The sequence below is a fragment of the Pipistrellus hanaki genome (assembly GCF_964339955.1).
Source record: "Pipistrellus hanaki genome assembly, chromosome: 1".
NCBI lineage: Eukaryota > Metazoa > Chordata > Mammalia > Chiroptera > Vespertilionidae > Pipistrellus > Pipistrellus hanaki.
Genome location: NC_140503.1, coordinates 148,231,322 through 148,254,202, shown reverse-complemented (window position 1 = coordinate 148,254,202; position 22,881 = coordinate 148,231,322). Strand labels below are relative to the sequence as shown.

Below are 22,881 nucleotides of genomic sequence, written 5' to 3'. Positions count from 1 at the left end.
GTGCAATCTCATAGTATTACAGAGTAGGTATTGTGTAAGCTACAGTTCAGTCAAAGCACATCAAAATACCTGTCTCATTCCTCTTCTGATCACCTCAAAAATGTACTCCCACCAAGCATTTCTGAAATCAATTCAGTCCAAAGCGGGAAACAACAGTCTCCTTCATGCAGTTCAGAAACTGAAGTAAAACTAGCTGCCAGGTTCCCAAGACCTGTGGTTGCTAACATTCCTCGCTCTTCTTCTTCTACCAGCCCTGCTTCTGGTTGCTTTTTTATCTGAATCTTCTAGCCAAGTCCTGGAGTTAATTTTTTTTAAAAAAAATGTTATTAGTCCAGAGTTCCTCTCCTATGGAGCCAAGGCACTATCTTGAACCTTGGGTGGAAATTATAATGAGTCTGCAGTGGCTTAACAATATAAGTTTCTTTTGATTGAAGATCATGTAAACCAACCCTGACAAGCTGAATTTAAAAATAAAAAAAATTAAAAAAAGAGGAGTACAGGGAGAGAAATGAAATTTTGGGGAAGGATATTAGTATTTCATCCCAGAATTTAAGGACAAAGTTGAAAAACATAAGGAATCATTCCAGTGATCATGGCAACTCTGAAGCTTTTAACATATTAAAATGCCTGCCTTGGTCTTGCTCTGATCACTTCAAAAATGTACCAAGTGTTTCTGAAACCATGTTTCATGTCAACGGCAGGAAGCAGCAGTTTCCTTCATGTAGTTCAGAAATTGAAGGCAATGAACCTTATCTCCAGAGAAGTAACTAAGCAGATCCCCAAGAAGTGAGTCCGGAGAGTGCAGTTCAGGGGAGGCATTCAGGGGGAGGGCCAGGTCTAGGGGGCTCTGCTTCTGTATTGGGATGGGACAGTCTCTACACAAGGAGAAATCATCATAAGCCCAGCAGCCATGCCAACAAATCTGTATATTGGCCCTTCCTGGGAAGAATGGTCAAAGAAGGAGACCTATCTTTGAGGCCAGGTTTTTATCAGCAGGAGTTGCCATTTTGTAAGGTGTTTATCATTATTTTCATTGTACTATTCAGTCTGACCTCTTTCATGGTCTTACTAGTTAAAATCAATTTTTATAGTCAGTTCTACTTTCCTGGTTGACTTAATATCATTTCTTTCAGTTTAGCATCTATTGGTTAAACTTTAGGAGAGGCTTACAAAATAGAATTTGGGTCCCGCCAATGAAGATATGGAGAGCCACACTTCAAGTTATTGCTTTGTTCTTGCCCCAGGCCAGGATGGTTGTGAACTTTGGAGGCTGGTCCATCCCAGGCTCTTTCCTGCCTTAAATCTGAATTACTGTGACATTTATTCATTCATTTATTTGTTCATTCATTCACTCATCAAGACGTCATTATGTCGGAAACTCTATCAAGAGGTAGGGAGCTGAAACCGGGTTGGCTCAGTGGATAGAGCATCGGACTGCAGACTAAAACATCCCGGGTTCGATTCCGGTCAAGGGCACGTACCTTGGTTGCAGGCTCATCCCCAGTAGGGGGTGTGCAGGAAGCAGCTAATCGATGTTTCTCTCTTATCGATGTTTCTAGCTTTCTATCCCTCTCTCTTCCTCTGTAAAAACTCAATAAAATGTATTTTTTTAAAAAATAAAACAGAGGTATGGATACAAAGATAAATTTGGAATCATATCTGCTCTGAGGGTTTACAGGGTTTGGAAATGCGCCTGTTGTAAAGGCAACAGCTTTATAATACCAAGTAGTTAAAGCAATGCAGGTTCAGGGAGCAACACTGGCCCAGAGATGCTTACATGGCAGCATAACTGGCCCTATGGCTGTCCCCTTCCCGGGACTGACACTGGTAGGCAGGATATCAGCCCCGCAAAGATGCACAAGTCTTTCCCTGGACCTGTGAATAAGTTATGTTACAAGGAGAGAGGGAATTAAGCTTTCAGATTGATTAAAACCACTAATCAGCTGACATTGAGATGGGGAGATAATCCTTGATTGTCCAGGTGGGCCCAGTGTAATCACAGGGCCCTTATAACCGAAGGACAGAAGCAGCAGAGGGAGAACCAGCATGAGAAGACTGGACCTGCTGTTGTTGGCTTAGAAGGTGGAGGGGGAGGGCGACCAGTCAGGGAATGCAGGCAGCCTCTAGAAGCTAGAACAGGCAAAGGAATGGAATCTCCTCCAGAGCCTCCAGGAGGGAAGCAGCCTGACAATACCTTGATTTTTAGGTTAGTCACACTCTGAAATGACTTCTGACGTCCAGAATGGTAAGATTATAAATCTGAGTTACTTTTCGTCATTATGCTTGTGATTTGTTGCAGCAGCAATAAGAAAATAGAGCCAATAGGAATATGCTAGAAGGTATGAATGCTGATTATATGCAACAAAGAAAATTGACTAGGTGCATCTTTCTAGAGCATCATTTAAAAAATATTTTCATATGGAACAGGATAAAAAGTTGGCATCGACTTTGAAGAGAAAGCATAGGCTTTCACATTCCTTCTCATGTGTGAGCTGCCTTGATGCCTGGGCTCCAGTCCCCCTGTGCTCCACAGGGTCCAAGAGGCACTAATATGTCTCAGCATTGTGGTCAGAGGCTATCAGACAACTGTCACTGTTATTCTCAGCAGAATGCCGCACATTATCCTTTTCACTTGACATTCCAAAATCCACTGTCCCATAGATGCTGAACCCTGGACTTTCATTTAGGATTTTAAAATACTCTATATCAAAGTGGAATAACAGCTAACATGTTTTATATAAACCTTTGGCAAACACTTCTTTACAGGTGCCTAAAACAAGCTTGTGAAGAAAGGGTAATTATTCTCACTTGTCAGAGGAGGAAACAAAAGCTAGAATGATTGTCCAAGGTCAGCAGGTACCAGGTGGTCGTGCTGGCTCTTTCCGTGACATCAGGGAGGTGCCAGGCATGTCACCGGCGGTGTTTCTCTGGGGCAGGTCACATAGTGCCAGCTCCCCGGTTCGTCAAGCATCTGCCATCTAACGACTTCACAGAGCCCTGAGCCTGCACAGCGGCTGCTCTTGATTTAGGTGTCGACACTTTCATTCTGACTGTAACGCTGTAACCGGCTCCTTGTCCTGATATGACTCGGTCTTTCTCACGAAGGGATCGCATTGACAAAAGACAGCACAGACCATGTGCCAGGGCGGGAATGGGCCTTCTGATAACTGCAAAAGGCCATTTTCATTGTGTGCCCAACGCCACTGACGTGAGCTAAGTGCAGAAAGAGAAGGAGACCCGAGTCTCCCATTCATTACTGGGGTCAGGACCAATGGCTTTTCTCAATGCTCCTCTTCACGTGACAGCAGCACATTATCTGGGCCCAGGTATCAGAGGCTGCAGCTGTGTTTGGGCAGCGAGTATCCCATGTGTACTCAAACCCTGTAGGAAGGTTTTGTTTTGTTTGTAGGTTTATCATTATTCATTAGGGTTTTATAATTACAGAGCAGGTATTTTTCTCTCCTCATTGCCTTTCTCTTACTTCAATTCAAGGTCTGTGCTTCCTATACTTTTTCAAATTACCTTTTCAAAGGAGTCTTTCTGACCACCCATATAAATATCACCCCTACCCAAACCCATGCTCTGGGCTCTCTATTCCTTTACCTTCTATATTAGTTTGTTCAAAGCACTTCTCTCACCTGACATATTATTTTTTCTTTTTCTTTTTTTTTTTTTTCTGTTTCCCCTGCCACAGAGTAGATGTGATACCTCCTTTGTTTGCTATTGTATCTAGACAAGTGCCTGACACTTAGTAGAGCTCAGTAAATATTTGTTGAATTACTGAATTCTTTAATCTACCCCAGTGTCTAGCACAATCTTCAACCTGTCGTATGAAACCCTAGTAAAATAAAAAGGAAGAAGTCATAGCAAAGTGGGGGAAAACCTTAACTTACTTTTCTGCAGTCCGAGTTTCTAGCTTCGGATTGACTGATTGGTTGGGGGAAGGGAAGGATCAGAATGGGGAGACTTTGGACTTGGGGTTGGAAACATAGAGTCAGAACCCCCCTTGGTCCCTGAGTGGCATGCCACACCTGACCCTGGGGAGAACCGGATTCCTGCAGGGACTGCCCTCCTGCAGATAGAAGTGAATGGTCACAGCATATCCACTTAAGAAACGCAAAGGCTTTGGTTAGTTTATCATTAGTTCGGTGGTAGGAGACGGTAGAGAGAAGCTGTGAGTACACTTTTTTGAGATCCAGTGATTTTTTACAAGTTTATTCTAAAACTAGTAAGAAATAAGGGCAGTGGAATAAATCCTTCTATATTCCAGTGCATTCATGGGGTTTGGGTTCATGACTTTTGTAAAGTCTACTGGAAAACTTCCAGTTATTGCCTAAGGTCTAGATCAATATCGCCTTTTTCTAGGAAAGATTTTTTGACAAATTCCACGGAACGGTTAGTTCTTCAGGGTTAGTTCTCCGAAAGCCACCAGCCTGCTTTGTTCATATCGCTGACATTGGTCTCTTAACCTGTTCGTTGAAATAACCATTCATTAAAAGAAAAGAAAGAAGAAAGAAGAAAATGACTATTCGTTAAGTGATGTTCACTGGCAGCTCTCTCTGAGCACTAGGAAGCCAGAAATCATCTCATCACACCTCAGATCTCCAGTGTCCAGCTCAAGTGCCTGGCACACCATGGCACTCAGTGAATGCTAGGAAAATAAACAAGTGAAGACATGAACAAACAAGAGACTACAATCCAGCCACCGCTCTCTCATTGTTAGCATTTGGACCTCCTTCTTGGGGAAACTATATGAATATGTTCTTTTCCCCTCCATTCAGGCACTCTGATGGTTCTGAAACATCCCTACCCAAGAAAAGTGGAAGAACCTGCCATTTATGAATCAGTCCGGGTTCACACAGCAATGCAGACAGGAAGAACGGAAAATGACCTGGTGCCCTCTGCGCCTTCGGTAAGTGGCCATCAATCTGACACAGCTTTCTTGCTGTCCAATAGCAATAAAATGCAGTGAGAGCAATATACTTGCAAAGTATGTTTGCTCACATAAAAATGCTCACTTAGGATATAAAGCCTGGAAAGGAACATAAGGTTTGAAGCTTATGACTCAGTTTATCTGCTTCAGCATAAATCATTAAAAAAAAAAATGCAATGTGATTATTGAGAGGATCTTAAATACTTAGATTATAGCACTTAAATCTCCATCCTCACTTAGTCAAACTAGTTCATGCTAGAATGGGTGAGAGGTATTCAAGTTCACATGGTTGACAGAAATATTCTTCTTCAACAAGTTTCTTAAATAAAGAAAATAGCCGAAATCGGTTTGGCTCAATGAATAGAGCGTCGGCCTATGATCTCAAGGGTCCCGGGTTTGATTCTGGTCGGAGGCATGTGCCTTGGTTGCGGGCCCATCCCCTTAAGAGGTGTGCAGGAGGCAGCTGATCGATGTTCCTCTCTCATTGATGTTCCTAACTTTCTGTCCCTCTCCCTTCCTCTCTGTAAAAAATCAATAAAAATATATTTTAAAATAAAATAAAATATAAAGTAAAATAAAATAAAGAAAACAATTTTCTTCTACATTTCAACTGTATATGGAAGAAAACTACTTTTCAAAAATATTGTACTGCAAACCCTGGGGATGTTTTTTTCCTAGCCATTTTTCCTTCACTGGAAGAAGGGCACAGACAGAAAACACCTGCCCTTCCCTGTAGCAGAGCTGTCGCACAGTCTGAGCACACCCAGAGCACTCGCTGTTCCTGAGAGTCCACCTCTGCTTGTTCTGTGAGCTGTGACCCTGCGAAGGTTCCTCCCCAGCACCTTCTGCCCTACATAATGCTCAAGGCTCCTCTATCCTCTTTCTTTTTGTTTGCTGACTATTCCTGGAATGAGATCTCTGGGTTTGTGCAGATAACAAAGAAGACAACACACAAATGAAACAACAAGAACTGATTCTAGATAGCAACCATTACACGTGAGAAATATTCACTTGGAGACATTCAGCTACAATTCTTTTAGAACATGTGTGACCTCTCTGTCTCTGCAGTACTTTTCCTGCTCTGCACCAAAGACATCTCTCCTAAAAAACAGATTCACCACATACCTTCCTGTTAACATCCTTCTGTGGTGTCCACGGTCTTCTCAGCTGGCCTGGACCCTGCTCACACCTCTGGCCTCACCTCAGGCTGTGCCCACACTCACGCTGTGGAGCCTGTCTCTCTTAACAACATGCGTTTCTGATTGTCTCCGCCTTCCTGCCCTGCATCTGAAATGCTATCAACGCCACACTGTCTCCTCATTTTTCAGGACTTGCATCAGGGATCAGTAACTTCCAGAAAGATTTCCGAGCTTCTCCTACTTTCCTGTAAAATGCCCCACTTCTGTGCTTCCAAGCACCCTCTGTTTGCCTTTATTCCTGACTCGCCATAACTACCTCCAGCAGTCTGGCCTTTCTCAGGAGAGGAATCCTAGCTTGTAGCGTAGCTTTACCACCTAGCCAGGTCCACAGCACACATTGCATTCTTGTCACGAAGCTGCATCTACTCAAAAGTAAGATTCTGCAAATTGGTTGAGAAAGGTATTTTAGCTTTGTTAAGAGTTGGAGGAGGAAGCATCAGACCTCAGAACTAAAGAAATTTGGGAAAATAAGACAAATCATCATCATACCAAAGAACAAATCAAGACATATCTTTTAATACTTTTGTGGGTTTGTTTTGTTTTCCCAGTAGAACCCATCATTCTTAACTTTCTTCTTTCCCCTTTCTTACTCCAGCGCCTATCACTTCACCATCTCATTCACTTGTGGTCTCAGTTTAACATCACATTCTCTCCTTTACCCTTCTCCTAAAGATCTTCATTCAAGGTCAGTTTTACCATACCTTATGTGTGTCCTTTATCAACAGTAAAATGCAGGTAACACCTGATTTAAAGAGTTGGTGTGAGCATGAGAAGTAGAGAGAAGCAGATCACTTTAGACCAAAACCTGGAAGCCTTATTACTTACCTCCTTTGCTCACTCCAAGTGTCAGATGATTTACCTGCCCAAATATCTAAATATGATCATATGTAGAAGGTTCTGTATAATGGAGTTTTTAAAACAGTGGTGAATGAATGGTTGAGAATGACTGCCCTCACACTATGTAATCAGAAGTCCATGAAGTTTTCTGTGCATTCATATAGAAAGAAACTTATTAAGTGTTTCTAGTGGCCCAAGTCGGTTTGGCTCAATGGATAGAGTAGTGGCCTGGGGACTGATAGGTCCTGGTTCTAGTCTGGTCAATGGCACATGCCTGGGTTGTGAGCCCGATCCCCAGTAGGGGTTGTGCAGGAGGCAGCTGATCAATAATTCTTTCTCATCGTTGATGTTTCTATCTCTCTCTCTCCCTCTCTGAAATCAATAAAAATATCTTTTAAAAACAAAGGGTTTCTAATGGATACTGAAGTATCTCTTATTAGTCCTCACTAGAGAGGAATTGATAACTGGACCAGCTGGTTGGATCAGATGCTCTTGTCCCTTACTGAACATGAGTTATCAGCCTTCAATGTTGTCCCCAATGCCAACATGATACTGTATCATCATCCCCAGACTGAGAGCTCTGAGGGCTTCCAGACTTCTATCTTCCCTTTTTGGGAGGCAGGTCTTTCATAAGCTCTAGCAGTAGAGAAAGAAAATTAAGTCATTTTACAGAAAAAAAGAACTTCTTGCTTGAAGTGAAAATGAAAACAGATGTCCCATTGCCCAGAAATGTAGATGCTTGTGTAACACTGTTAACATCCTTTGGCAACTGCATTTGGGGAAATTACTATTTGTCTATTTTATAAACAACATAGGGTTGGGTTCCTGAGATAGGATGAAATTTAACTAATTTACTTATTTAAAGGTTTTTTTCTCTTTTAATTCACTTTATTAGGGTGACACTGGTTAATAAAATTATATAGGTTTCAGGTGTACAATTCTGTAATATGTCATCTGTATATTGTATTGTGTGTCCACTTCTACCTTCACCAGCCCCCTTTCCCACTGATAATCACCATGTTGTCTATGAGGGGTTTTGTTTTGTTTTGTTTTGTTTTGTTTAATCTATTCACCCTTTTCACCCAACCCCTCAACCCCACTCCACTCAGACAGCTCTCAGTCTGTTCTTTGTATCTATGAGTCTGTTTCTATTTTGTTTGTTAGTCCATTAGATTCCAATATAAGTGTAATCATATGGTCTTTCTTTGACTTACTTCACGTAGCATAATACTCTCCAGGTCCATCCATGCTATTGCAAAAGGTAAGATTTCCGACCTTCCTTCCTTCCTTCCTTCCTTCCTTCCTTCCTTCCTTCCTTCCTTCCTTCCTTCCTTCCTTCCTTCCTTTCTTCTTTCCAGAAGAGTAGTATTCTATTGTGTAAATATACCATAACTTTTTTATCCACTTATTTACTGATGAGCACTTGGGTTGCTTCCAAATCTTGGATATTATAAATAATGCTACAATTAACATAGGGTTGCATATATTCTTTCAAATTAGTGTTTGGAATTTCTTCGGATATATTCCCCAAAGTGGAATCACTGGATCATAAAGCAGAGTCAAGACTTACTGAGGGATTGAATGTGCTATGTGAAAGAAAGAGCAACAGGGTAAACACTTCTCCATTTACTGAGATGGCTAAGGGGGTAGGAGAAGTGGGTTTTGAACCTGGGAAATGGAAAATGCCAATTAGTTATGTGGGTAGAGATTAAGTGACATAATATAATCCAAGTGCCTAATTTAGAATAGGTCCTATCTAAAATACCAGCTTCATTGCTTTCCTTTTGTGGTACTTGACATTTTTAACAACTTCCTTCTAAAATTTCCGTTCCCTTTGCTTCTGCAATAAACGTTCTCTCTTTAGTCTGTTATCTCTTTAACATATTTCATAATTCTTTTTCTTTGACACTCCCTTGTATGTTTGCCTTTTTAATATTCTGTCTTTGGAGCTCTCTCACAGTTAACAATTTTGTGTTGATTTTTCTAGCCTTTTTCTTGAATAAGATTATATATTATATATACAAACAAATAGATCATATATATATATATATATATATATATATATATATATAAAACAAATAGAATTTATATAATGATCTCTTCATTGTAATTAGAGTTACAGTGTGCTTGTTTGATTATCTATGGAATCTCCCATGTCCTTACATAGTCCCTCAAACATAATTAAAACAAAATTCCTAAATATTCCAATATTTGGATATATCATTTTTATTTAGTTAATCCTCTATTGTGTTTTTACATTCTGTTTTTGGTGGTTGTTCAAGATTTTTTGAAAATATACATGCTATTTGTTATTTTAAATCATTTCAAATTTACAGGAAAAAAATTGCAAGAATTGCAAAAATTACAATACATAAGAATAAACTTAAAATGGATTAAAGACTTAAATGTTAGATTCAAAACCCTAAAATCCTAGAAGAAAATGTAGGCAGTAACATCTCAGACATTTCTTGTAGCAATATTTTCACTGAGCAAAAGAAACAAAAGAAAAAATATACAAATGGGGCTACATTAAATTACAAAGATTTTTGCATAATGAAGGAAACCACCAACAAAATAAAAAGACAACCCACTGAATGGAAGAACATATATGCCAATGATGCAGAGAAGGGGTCACCTCATGCACTATTGGTAGGAATGCAGATTGGTGCAGCCACTGTGAAAAGCAGTATAGAGTTACCTCAAAAAATTGTTAATATGACCCAGCAATTCCACTTCTAGGAATATATCTGAAGAAACCTGAAACACTAATTCAAAAGAATATATCTACTCCTATGTTCATAGCAGCATTATTTACAATAGCCAAGTAGGAAACCTTACCATTTGCAACAGCAAGGATAGACCTGCAGAGTATTATGCTAAGTGAAATAAGCCAGTCAGAGAAAGTCCATATAATTTCACTCATATGTGGAATATAATGAACAAAACAAACAAACAAAATAGAAACAGACTGATAGATGCAGAGAACAAACTGACAAATTTCAGAGGGTTTGGGGACTGGGTGAAAAGGCGAAGGGATTAAGCAAAGGAAAAAAACCTCATAGACACAGACAACATGATGATTATCAGAGGGAGAGAGGAGTGGGGAGGTAGAAATAGATAAAGTGGGGATAAATGGTGATTTGGGGTAGTGAACACACAATGCAATATTCAGATGATTGCATTGTAGAATTGTACACCTGAAACCTATATAACTTTATTAACAAATGTCAGCCCAATAAATTCAATAAAATTTTTTTTAAAAGGATAGTACAAAGAAATGTGTTTGTTCCTGAGCCATTTGAGAGTAAAGTGCCTATATGGTGCCCCATCACCCAAATCAGTGTGTATTTGCTACATACAAAAACATTTGCCAACATGACCACATATAGCCACTCAAATCGGAAAACTAACATTGCTACAGCACCACTGTCCCATCCATGGATCTCATTTGGGGTTCACCAGTTTTCCCAATAAAGTCCTCTACAGCAAAAGGGTTCAGTCCACAATCACAGGTGGCATTTATGTGTCCCAGTTCTTTAGTATTCTTCACTCTGGAACACTTCCTCAGTTTTTCCTTGATTTCATGACTTTGGCACTTCTGAAAATTAAAGGCCAGTTATTTTGTTAACTATTCTTCAACTTTGATTTGTCTGATGATGCCTTGAGATTAGATTCAGGTTTTGCATTTTTGGTAGAAATACAGCAAATGTGATATCTGCACTTCTCAGTGCATCTGCTCAGGTGGAACATAATTTGGATTTGTCTCGTTGAGGTGTGTTTGATTGCTTGATTAGGTGGTATCTGCCAGGTTTCTTCACTTTGAAATCACTTTATTCAATTTTTCATTAATAAATATTTTGGGAGAGGCTGAAACTAAGTAAATATCCTATTTAATTAAATTTTATAAAAATATTTTTTATTGATTTCAGAGAGGAAGAGAGAGGGAGCAAGAGATGAGATAGAAACATCAATAATAAGAGAGAATCATTGATTGGCTGTCTCCTGCATGCCCCCAACTGGGGATCGAGCCGGCAGTCCAGGCATGTGTGCTGATCGAAAATCGAACCATGACCTCCTGGTTCATAGGTTGATGCTCAATCACCAAGCATACCAGCTGGGTAGTTTCATTAAACTTTTATCCACCAATTTAGCATCCATAGATATTTCTTGGCTATTTATTACTATATCGTTGCCAAATGGTGATTCTGTGATGGTTTTCCTTTTACATACATAGGTTGTCATTCTACTATAAGAAAAAGCTTCTTATTTTCTGAATCTCTGCAATCATTTATTTTTATATCAATGTTTATAATCAGGACTATCATTATTTATTTTGATCCTTTACATTTTCCCAGATTGGCCAATAAGAACCCATTCGAGGTGATGTCTATGTCATTATAGCTTCATAATTCTTTGAGAATGTTCTTACTTTCTGGTATAGCAAAAATGTTCCACACTTATCCTGTACATTCCTTACATCCATATCTAAAATCAGCTATTTCTCCAAGAAATTCTGTTCTTCTTTTTTCTGGAGCATAGTACTTTAGAAGCCAAGACCTGGGTATCATGCTTATTGTTATTAGGGTGTCACTCTCCCAGCCTACTCTGAGAACAGAGCTAGCAAAAGTATTTATTATATATCAATGTACACATACCTATATTGATATCTATATTTATTTCTACTTCTATTTCTATATATACGTCTTTACATATATTTATATATCTATACCTATCTATCCATCAGCTACCTATGGGTTCCTGCCAATACCTCCAATGCTGATCCAACACTCTAAGGCTCATTCTAGTTTTTCCACTTTTCATATTTGTAACTCCCTTCTCCCACAGTGAGGAATATAGACCCCATTATCTTCAACACACGTATGTGTGATCAATCAAATGTAGCAATATCCTATTGCCCAGGAACCACTGCCTGGCCATTGCCACTCCTGCCCTCACCTCTGACTTGGCTCTAAAACTAAGCCTTGTCTGCCACCTGCAAACCCCCAGGCAGAGAGCCCTCCTCACCTGCCAGGCTTCAACAGGAAATCCCAAGCTGTTGCAGCTGCCGTTGTCCATGCAGATGCTCTCTGTATCCTGCATGGTCCCTCCCTGTTCTGGGGTGCAATGCCCTCACATTGATGCCTACTTGCTCTGCCCCTCCCAGTGACTTTTGACTGAAGTGAAGGCAGGCAGGCACACAAGCAGATAAAAAGGATGGTAGGAAGACTCATCCTTTATTTTTAAACATTTAGGTGGTTTCCAATTTGGGACACTTATAAATATCTTTCCTGCTACAGATCACAGATCTTTTAAAAGATAAATCTGCTATATAATTATTTCCTTTCTTACCTCCTGAGAACATGAACAAAATTAATATTCTCAGCTCTTCCCTCTGCTGCTTTCCACTTATCTACCAAAACCTTACAAAAATCCCAGATTTATAGCATATTGCTTGGATGGAGGTAAGATGAAGTGGGTAGCTTGATTTCAATGAACAATTCTATAAGGGCCTTCTATATAACAATTTACGCTTAATTATTTTGCCTGCAACAACACAAAATCTTTATTTATATTTTTTTTGCCATTTCCATTATATAACAACCAAATTAGGTTCAGTCACTTCAATTTCCTTTAAATGACAAAATAAATCAAACCGATTATGCTAAATGAAATTCACCAATATTGTTTAATATTATTTAAATGAACACTTGGGAAGTTCATCCTTACTTTAATGCCATAAGAATGTTAAAAGAAATGGTGATATTTATTTGGTGCTTTAACTCGTTTTACTGTGGTAGTTGTTGTTCCTCTTTTTATTTGGAGGGAGAATTTACCTCAAGAAAAAATACTCTGGAAACTCCCATAAAAAGAACCTTGATGTCAGCTAAGTTATTTCCCAATTTTTACTCACTTTTTCCTTACTAATATAAGATATATCATAACGTCATATCAGGACAAAATGTCCTTCCAGGAGTTCAATTCCTGCTGAAACTTATACATTTCTTCATCTTAGGGTTCTTATTTTATGCAAATTTCTATTACTACAGTCCCTTATCATTTGTTACATTTTATAGTTGCTAGGGAAGTGTATGCTATTATTACCCTTGAATTAATGATGTATGTGTTAGTAGAAATGACTCATTCTCACTTCCAATTCCTTTTGGATGAATCAAGTATAAATAAACCTGCATTCCAGGAAGTCTGCTCCATGGAATACAGGTCTCCAAAGATGAAAAACTGAAGAGGGGTTTGGTGGAGGATTATGCAATAAAATAAATATTGGAGCGGTATTTCCAACATTCCCTTTTAAAAAGTCACATTAGCACAATACAGACTTCAGGAAGCACGGAAATGAAGAAATTCCTTCATTTTGCTCAATCCAGTTTCCCAAACCGGTTGACCCCTGTCAGTGTGTGCGTGCATGCTTGTGTGACTAATACCCTGCAGCAATCCAAGCAGCTGGGTTTCACAGGACACACTTGGCCCAACACTGGCTTTTATCAGGGGTATGATGTGGTTTATTGTTTGCAAATAGCCAAGTCCTGTCAGAAGGGAGTATTTCAGTCATTGCCTGTTGCTACAGAATTATGCAAGACAATCCAGCCTGCCAGCCTCAAACAACATAGGAAGGATTTCCAAAGGCCTAGGTGAAGAATGAAAGGTGATTATTTAAAGATCAAAGGCAAATGTGTTTTATTTAAAGACAGGACAGGAATAGAAAGACAAAGATCATGTTGCCATGGTTCTGGGCTTCACTCGGTGCTTCTCTCTTTTCCAGCTGGGCACCAAGGAAGGTTACCTCACCAAGCAGGGAGGCCTGGTCAAGGTAAGGAGGCGTGCGTTTGCTGGTGCCAGGCATGAAGAAAGACAGCATGTCATGGAGACTCAGTTCTCACTTTGACTCTTCTTAAAAGCATTATTGCCTGCTCATTTCAACCTAGTTATAAGATTTACCTGTTTCAAAGGTTCATCTTAATGGCCAATGTTAGCTAAAATTCTGGAAAATTACTTGACTATTTTCTGGCCGAGCCAAATGTATCAGAGCAGCCTACAGTTAATACCCAAGAAAAAAATACAATCCTTTTTTTAATGGAATGATGGAGGAGGAGGAGCAAGTTAACTCCAGGATATTTATATAAAAACATTTTATTAACAAAGGAGTTGAAATTGTATAAAATGTTAGCTAAAAATGGACAAAAACCATCATGGGCATTAATGTAACTATGTTGTTTATATTTTAAATCCCAAAGAAAACACAATTTAGGACTTGACTACCCTTGGGTATCTAACTGTCCCTCCATTTATGTGGTCATATTTTTAAAGTTACTCTTTTATTTTACTGTGCCAAGAGGACTTTCATGTACTATCTCTACCCTTCCTATTTTAAGAGCCAGGGCACTCTCAAGGATACTTCCCTGCTTGGATTGAACCTACATATTTATTTAGTTATTTGTGTCCCTACTGGACTGGATGCTCCCTGAGGACAGGAAGTACTCATATTCACAGCAGGTTTATTTTTAAATCCATTGTAACCAGGCACCTTGGCACTCAGGAAAAGATTAGGGTTCAGTTAATAAACAAAAAGATTTGAGGAACAACACTTTTTGCCATCAATGTTATAGAATTCTTAGGCAAAGTTTAGAGTGCTGTGTAGTTTGAGGTTCCTAACCCTCAATTTGCATATTTGTAAAACAAGAATAATAATAGTTGGCATTGTATGAGAATTGGCTGTAATATATGTAAACCTTCAAGGATAGTATGTCGCTCGCAGCAGATACTCAAAAAATGAAATGTATTCTTCCTATAACAGAGTTAATAAGATGAAAATGTTAGTGTTCTTTACAAAACACCTTGAATATTTACAGTAAGCTATTTTTTATTTGTTTAAATACGCTAACATATCCTTGCCTTACTATGAGCTTCATGCACAGAATCATTGTAATTTTGTAGGTATTTTGAAACTTTTTTTTTATCAGAAATGACACCACAAGAATATTTTCTTTTTTAAAAAAACCCTAACCCTAACCCTATACAAGCATATTTTCTTGTATCTAATCTTTTAGACTTTTTTTTTAATCAAAAGGAAATTATCTTGTTGAAATACTGCATTTCTGTATTCCAAACCTCCATGATGTGATTATTTCTTTCTCAGACCTGGAAAACAAGGTGGTTCACTTTGCACAGGAATGAACTGAAATACTTCAAAGACCAAATGGTGAGAAACATAATAATACATTTTCCCTTTAAAAATCAGCTCTCAAGATGAAAGGAACATCGGCCTTTAAAATCCCTAAAATGTTCCTTATGAACACCTGAAACACCTAATAAATCAGTGGAGAGGTGAGTTCTTGACTCCTGATATGAGCCAAGTTATTTTTGGCAAAGATGAGATGTGTGTCCCAGGAACTGCTCTTTGGGACCAGCTAAACCAGGGCAATAGAATCCCTTTCCTGCCACAAAGTATTAACTGCCTTTCACAGCTATTTCTCCCTCTATTAAAAGTATGTTGAGGTCCCATTTCCATTTCACTAAGCCAATTTAAATTTATTTTGTTTCTACTCACTTCCCCAGAACAACATTTCTGAGAAAGCAGAAGTTTAAAAACGCAAGAGATGCCCTCACTGGTTTGGTTCAGTGGATAGAGCATAGGCCTGCGGATGGGAGGATCCCAAGTTTGATTTCGGTCAAGGGCACATGCCCAGGTCGTGGGCATGTAGGGGGAGCGCCTGAGGCAGCTGATCAATGATTCTCTCTCATTATTGATGTATCTATCTCTTCTTCTCTGAAATCAACAAAAATATATTTTAAAAAATAAAACTAAAATTTAAAACCACAAGAGAAACATGACACCCTTCCATATGTTAAAATCCATCTCCATCAAATTAAAATTGGTAAATCAATGTCCTCTTAGTGCTCCGTAGGCCAACTTCCAAACCAGGATGGCGTTTCTTCCGTTAGTAGGTTTTCTATTATCCAACCCCTTGATGAAAGGGAAATTGACAGTTACACACGGTGGAGGATTTGTTAGGGAAATAGATAATGAACAGATCTGTGTTTTTTATGATGACTTAGGTTGCTTTTCTTTCTTTCTTTTTTTTCTTTAAGTCACCAGAACCAATTCGGATCCTAGACTTAACAGAATGTTCAGCTGTACAGTTTGATTACTCACAGGAAAGAGTAAACTGTTTTTGGTAAGTTGTTTTATAAGGGAAATGTTTTTAAAGTCTCTTTGTCAGGTGTTTTAACTGAGGAGTAAGAAACTATGTCTTAATGTGTACAAAGGTTTTGATGTGGGTGGCGTGGGTGTAGTCATCACACACAAGGCATTTTTGTCAGGCGTGCACATCTGACAGGTACATTTGATTGGGCTGTGCTCTGCCCAAGTGTGATAGGCATAAGGGGATGAAATTCACCTTAAACAGCTTTATTCCTTCGGAGTTTTCCCCTCATTTATAACTTTGTTAACTCGGATGATAGGCCATTTGTATTGTTATGGCAGTTTCTGGGAGATGACACAAAAGTGTTTTGTTCTAAGATAATCAGTCTAGCAAGACAATTTTCTAACTGGAAGAAGTCAAGTATCTTGAGAAAGGTATCTCATTTACCACCAAGTTTTATTTTAAAATTTTCAAGCATACAAAAGTTGAAAGACGTATAGCCCATGTATCCCTCACCTAGATACATCAATTGTTAACATTTTACCATACTTGCTTTATCTCCATCGAATCACATTTTTACCTGAACCAATGGAAGGTAAATTGCAGACACCATGAACACGATCCCTAAATACTTCAAGATGTATCTCCTAAGAATAAAAGTGTCACTGCTACAACTACAATGCCAGTATCACACCTGACATTAATTCTATAGTACCAACCAAGAGTAGACGTCTTCAAACATTTGCATAAAGGAATCATATGAGCTAGCAGGGATTTATATTTCTCATATAACAAAGTCCTTGGAGGCAGGCAGCTGTCTTGACAAGGTCAGGTCCTGTGCCTCTACAGTTTTGTTGGCCCTTTCCTCATGCTTGCTACTCCAGAGTTTATGTAAGTCATGAGAGAAGATGTAGGGATGGCATCAGCAATGCCTGTCCATTTTTATCCGGAAGGCAGGTATTTCCCCAGAAAGTCTCCTATCAGATTTCCCCTCATATCTCATTGGCCTAGACTGGGTCCCACAGCTATTGCCAGCAGCAGAGGAAGCAAGAAAAGGGTTCTAGCATCATTATAATTGGCTTCCATTAATTATAACTTGTCATCTAACTAACTCATGGCCATGGAATTCTGTTGGTAAGAAGAAAGGAAAATATCTGTATTAATAGCCAAGTAATAATGTCTCCCACAGGGAATACCAAACAATGATGATTCCAGAAACCACTTTTGTATAATGTGTGTACAATGTCATTCCCTCCCTCCCACACAGCCCACCCACCCCTCAACTGGACCTAGCACCAAGGTGTACCTTCTGTACACAGGAACTGACCTCTCATCTAATCAGCATTAATTACTGATGTAAACAGAATATGCTGTTGGAGCTTTAGAATATAGAAACCATTCTGAATTTAAGTACAAGGCTTTTTTTTTTTCCATGAAAGGGAAAAAGATGTTTGGTATTTTGCATCTCAGCTGTAAGCACAGGAGTTTGGGCCAGATGTAAGCTAAGGCTGACCTTATTGGTCAAATGATTTTGACTCTAGTCAAAGAGATAATCAAATGAAAAACTATCATATATTAGAACAAGTCTTTTGTGCATAGTAGGAAAGTTCACCTTCCCTCCAGCTGAGACTAACTAACTCATGGCCAGAGATGGGAAGAAGGACTAGCTAAATTGGTTTCATTGTCTTTTTCTCCCCGTCTTAAATAACTAACACTTCCTACATCCACGGGGAGGGGGGTGGGGGGGGAGCGTTTTTCTCATTGAAGCAAGCTAACCCAAATGAGTTCCTTCTTCCAACTCTTCTCTATCTTGCATGTTCTTTGAGTCATAGCACAGGTTCTGAGTAATTTTACAGATCAGCCGAATAAACCTGGAAGTGTTGTATTCAGTCTAAGACAAAAGGATATGGGGGTGTCCTGGACATATTTTCCTCTTCTTTGAATTCTCATTAAAAAATGTAAATCTAGCCCATAAGGATAACATGAATCTTATGTCAAATACCCTTGACATTTCTGCAGAGTGCTGGCAGGAATAGCAGGTTGCTTCCCCAGGTCCTTGGTCAGTTCATGTTTTCTTGGAGTATTCTAATTAGTATTTAACTAATACATATTCAGCTCACCACCTGTAGTGTCTTACCTTCTTTCTTTTGTCCTATCAGCTTAGTATTTCCATTCAGGACATTTTACCTCTGTGCAAAAACAGGAGTAGAAGCTGATGAGTGGATCAAGATATTACGCTGGAAACTGGTGAGTTAAATTATGCTGGGTGGGTGCCTAGTACTCAGAAATAACATGGTTATGATTTAAGACATATTTCTGTTGAAAGAATCAGACAATTCTGAGACTCACTGTGGAATAGTCTGTTTATTCTTTTGGGACAAGGAAGGGCTGCAGAAAGGGATAAAAAGAGAAAGGATGGACTGCACTGGGGTCTCAGCCCCGGAGCCTTCGCCTTGCGCCTGCGTGTCTATCCGTCTTCCTCTAAGAGTGCAGGCCTGGCCAGTTATGCCTGGAGGAGGACAAGTGGGACCAGGGAGTTAGACAGAGGAAAGTTTACATATTTCTATAGTAGAAAATCCTTTTAAATTGCCAGAGAAGAAAGCTTGCCCTGGGTACTTAGCTTAATTTTCAGCATAAGCATTACTTTCTCCAGGTCAAGGACACAAGGTGATTTAACTGCTTCCTATATACCTCCCAGGGGAAATATGAAATGCTTGTAAAAATATATCAATCTCATACATTTTTCATATGTGTTTGTAAGTGAACTGATATCCCAGAACTTAGCCTTAAAGCTTTCTAAAATTTCCTGTAGACATATTATCTTGAAACCATAGATGTTTTCAACATAAACAAATTTTCCCAATTAAGTTTTTATGAAATTAGCTGATAATTAGAATCTTGTTGAAACTTCCTTTCTAGATCCTGAAACTTTTGGTTTGGTTATCTTTTCTGTTTGAAATCCAAATAAATATACCACTCATTTGAGATGGTTCTAATGTATTTGATATTCAGTGGGAAATACTTTGCCATATGGAAAGTTTGCTGAGATATGAATGAATGTCTTATTTTTCCAGTTTTGTAACTATGAAAGCAACATATAATCATTATAGAAAAATTAAGGTTAAAAATACATCAAATGCACATAGCTTCAGACTTTTCCCTATGCCAATAAATATTTTTAAACAAAATCTAATAATTCTTTAGATCTGTCTTTTTTGGATTCATTTACTAGTATTGCACTTTATGGATAAGTATAAATATTAGGCCAATTCCCAATATGCACAAGTTTGAGCAACCACTTTACTATAATTCTCCTGGAAAAAAAAAAAAGATTAAAACTTGGGGAGGAAGCACATGATAATGAATTTATAGTTGCATAGTTTTCTTACTAATCAGCATGTCTTATTTAATATTTGTTCAAGCCAGAGTTTGTTATCGTAAAATTGCTCAATAATTCATACACATGTATGTGCATTTTTATTTTACAGTCACAAATAAGAAAACAGCTGGACCAAAGGGAAGGCACAATCCGATCTCAGTCGTTCATCTTTAAGTAGACCTCTCCCTGGGGATGCCCTGGCCGACAGCCGGGTGGCATGCTTGCCACTGCTGTGATCCATAGCAGGCCTCCGCTGAAAGCTGACTACGGATTTTTCTTTAAAAACAAATCAAAAGCAGATGCTGACCAGGATCTTTCTGAACACACCACATTTGCTGACTCGGGGGAAGCTGCTGCCCTTCGAGATGTTGTCATCTCCTTCAGAATACCGAGTCGCGTTGTTCTGATGAAAACTGGCGCAGCTAGCTGCCACACCCAGTGTGCTCACTCGTAGAATGCACAGCAGAAGAGACAGGGCTTGTGTTTTCCCTTATCGTGGTCCAAGCTTGTGGACTTTGTTTGCCCGAGTCCCACTGTGTCGTGGTCAGCTTATCTGACATCCAGGTTGTGCTATTACTCAGAAAGGAAACAGCTGTCTGCTTGGAGGCTCAGCTGCCTCTTTAGAAAGTATACTGAGATAGTAAACATCAAAGATTAGGTTGGGCAGGGGGAAATAAGGTTATTCTGCTCCTGCCCCCCCCCCTTTATACAAAAAACAAAACAATTTCCAAAACTGTAATAGATAATGTTTGCAGTATTGATTGTCTCTTTGTAAAAGGCTCAGAATCTGGTGGGCTCTTTCTTCCCTTCTAATGATAAACCTGTGAGAACTTTGTCTTATGGATGATTAGACAGAACCATAAAGGAAGGTATAATCTAAAAAATATCCTTTAACCATTTTGGAGAAAATGTTTTTAAAGAGTGAGAAAATAAAAAAGAGGAAAGTTAATAATGTAGCAGATGACATAGTTTAATGATAATAGTATTCTAGTTATTATTCTAGCAACAATAGAGCACATGTGAGCACTAAGGTATCTTCATCCAACATTTCTCCTAACAGACTGTAAGGACTTTCTCAAGAAAAGTGTGCTACAACAGTCCCTTCCCCAGAGTAGGGTGTAGGTGTTGGCCTAAGAGAAGTAAGAATCACCCGGCACTGAGATGCCTGAGCATCCTGCGCCTTATTCAAGGGCAACTTCTGTTGTCAGTTGAGGGAGCAATACTAAGTCCACATGCAATGCATAATAGCGTGTTTGTTACATAGCATTTTCAGACTAGCATAAGAAGATTGAAATAGGGGAATACAATACTGTCATCCAAAGCTCCTAGATTTTTTTTATCTTTCTTAATACTCCTCCTCCCCCACCCCCCCTTTTTTTTTAAGCTAGAAGTTTGAAGGGAGGGGAAGTAGAGGAAGAACCCCCAAACACAAAGATTATGGTGCAAAGCTATAAAATGCTCTTTCAGTCCAAAGGAACAGCGTGGTAAATTAGCTTTTCTGTTAATTTAAGTTTCTAGTTCTCAGGAAGTTTTGTATATTTAAAAAATATGTTTAGTATATTTTGTAATGCTTGTATCATATTAGATAAAGCAAATGTCAAGTTAAAAGGTATTATGTTACATTTGCAAAGTAAGGAGTTACAAATGAATCCTTACTGAGATGTATGATTTTATGTTTTGTTTTCTCAGAACCAAGGGTGTTTCTTTGTGTAGGCGATGTCATTTTTTACCTACTGTAAAATATCTCATGTTTATTTATATTCTTTGGTTATGTTTATTAAAAAGAACATGCTTCCCTGTGTTTGTTATTTTGCCATTAAAATGTTTTTAATATCTGTAACTTAGATTCAACTGATCAATATCATAAATAGCAATGAAGCATCCATATCGGTTAGACTATGAGCTCCAAAGGATTCTGAGTTGAAGAAGTAGTCTGAGACTTCAAGGATTTCTTAGTTAAATGTGGAAAAGATAATAAATACATGATAACATATAGAAGTACAGAAGGTAAATACTGCAGGTGAAGCACACAAAGCTCTATGACGGAGAGTGTGCTGCAGTGGGGATATAGCCTTTTTGTTTGTTTGTTTTTGAGGGTTTGACATAAAAAAAGGTTAGCTAACATGTATCTACTATGTCATTAGAACCGTCCTAGATGCTTTACCTGTCAGCAGCCCTGAAAAGTGGCCATGATTGCACCTCCTGAGAGGAGGCCCTCAGCTCTCTCTACAAGTCCCAGTAAGGGAGAATATTGTGTGCCAATGGCAAATCTGAGTGAGGCTGTTCTGGAGAAGCACCAGCAGTGTGTCTGTGTCAGGCCATGTGTGCTCTCAGGTATGTGGTTATCACCAACGCCGTACTTCATAACACGTTGCGGACGGATCACGAGAATTCTTGCCTCATGCTACACAATGTTTTACTAAGTATCATACTTAAAAAGATATTAACTTGTAAGAACATGTAATAAATAACTTCAAAATGCAATGGGTACTTAATTTTAAAGCTTGCCTTTAACATTTAAGTAAAATGTTTTTTGTACTCGTTTGATAGAGACTTGTCTGGCCACTGGGTAAAGCTAGCAGTAAAACTGCTGGTCTGCAATGTGTTAAGACACACAGTAGTGCCCCCTTATTCCTGGGGAATATGATCCAAGACCTCCAGTGCATGCCTGAAACTGCAGATTCCAGTAGTACCAAACCCTGTAAATTTCCTATACATACATAACTATGATAACATTTAATTTATAAATTAGGCACAGTAAGAGAGTTACAATCCTATCTAATAAAAGAGTAATATGCAAATTGATCATACCTCTGCTGTATCCACAAGCCATGCCCACCAGCCAATCAGAACAAGTATGCAAATAAACCCAACCAAGATGGTTACAGCCACAGAGAGCAGGAGGGAGGCTTGGGTTTCCCCAGCAATAGAGGAAGCCAAGCTTTCCACCTACCGTTGCTGGCCTAGGCCTCCCCTTAAGGCTACAAAGTTTCAATGATAGAAGATACATAAATACAAACAGAAATGGCTGCAGCCACAGAGCAAGCAGGAGGCTTGGCTCGGCTCCAGGCTACAAAGTTTCAATTGTAGAAGGTAAATAAATCCCAGATACCAGGGCCTCTGTTTTGGTCGCCAGGGGATATGGCTGGCCTTCAAACCACCACAGGCCCCTCGCCCAGGCCACCCCACACCCCAAGGAAACCCCTACCCTGATCCAGGACACCCTTCAAGGCAAACCAGCTGGCCCCCATCCAGGCACCAGGCCTCTATCCTATCTAATAAAAGAGTAATATGCAGATTGACCATCACTCCAACACACAAGATGGCTGCCCCCATGTGGTCAAAGATCCTGCCCCCATGTGGACACAAGATGGC

General features: G+C 39.1%; 1 protein-coding gene across 1 annotated transcript in view; it reads left to right on the top strand.

Annotated features, from left to right (window-relative positions):
• Nucleotides 1-21,381, top strand: part of DAPP1 (dual adaptor of phosphotyrosine and 3-phosphoinositides 1) — a 51,342-nt gene extending 29,961 nt beyond the window's left edge. Inside the window, exons 4-9 of the mRNA XM_084884524.1 lie at nucleotides 4,782-4,912; nucleotides 13,748-13,795; nucleotides 15,122-15,184; nucleotides 16,075-16,160; nucleotides 18,287-18,374; nucleotides 19,616-21,381. Of these exons, the coding sequence (XP_084740650.1) occupies nucleotides 4,782-4,912; nucleotides 13,748-13,795; nucleotides 15,122-15,184; nucleotides 16,075-16,160; nucleotides 18,287-18,374; nucleotides 19,616-19,684 (485 nt within the window). The 3' untranslated portion in view covers nucleotides 19,685-21,381. The remainder of the gene's footprint in view (nucleotides 1-4,781; nucleotides 4,913-13,747; nucleotides 13,796-15,121; nucleotides 15,185-16,074; nucleotides 16,161-18,286; nucleotides 18,375-19,615) is intronic.
• The last annotated feature ends 1,500 nt before the right edge of the window (nucleotides 21,382-22,881 follow it).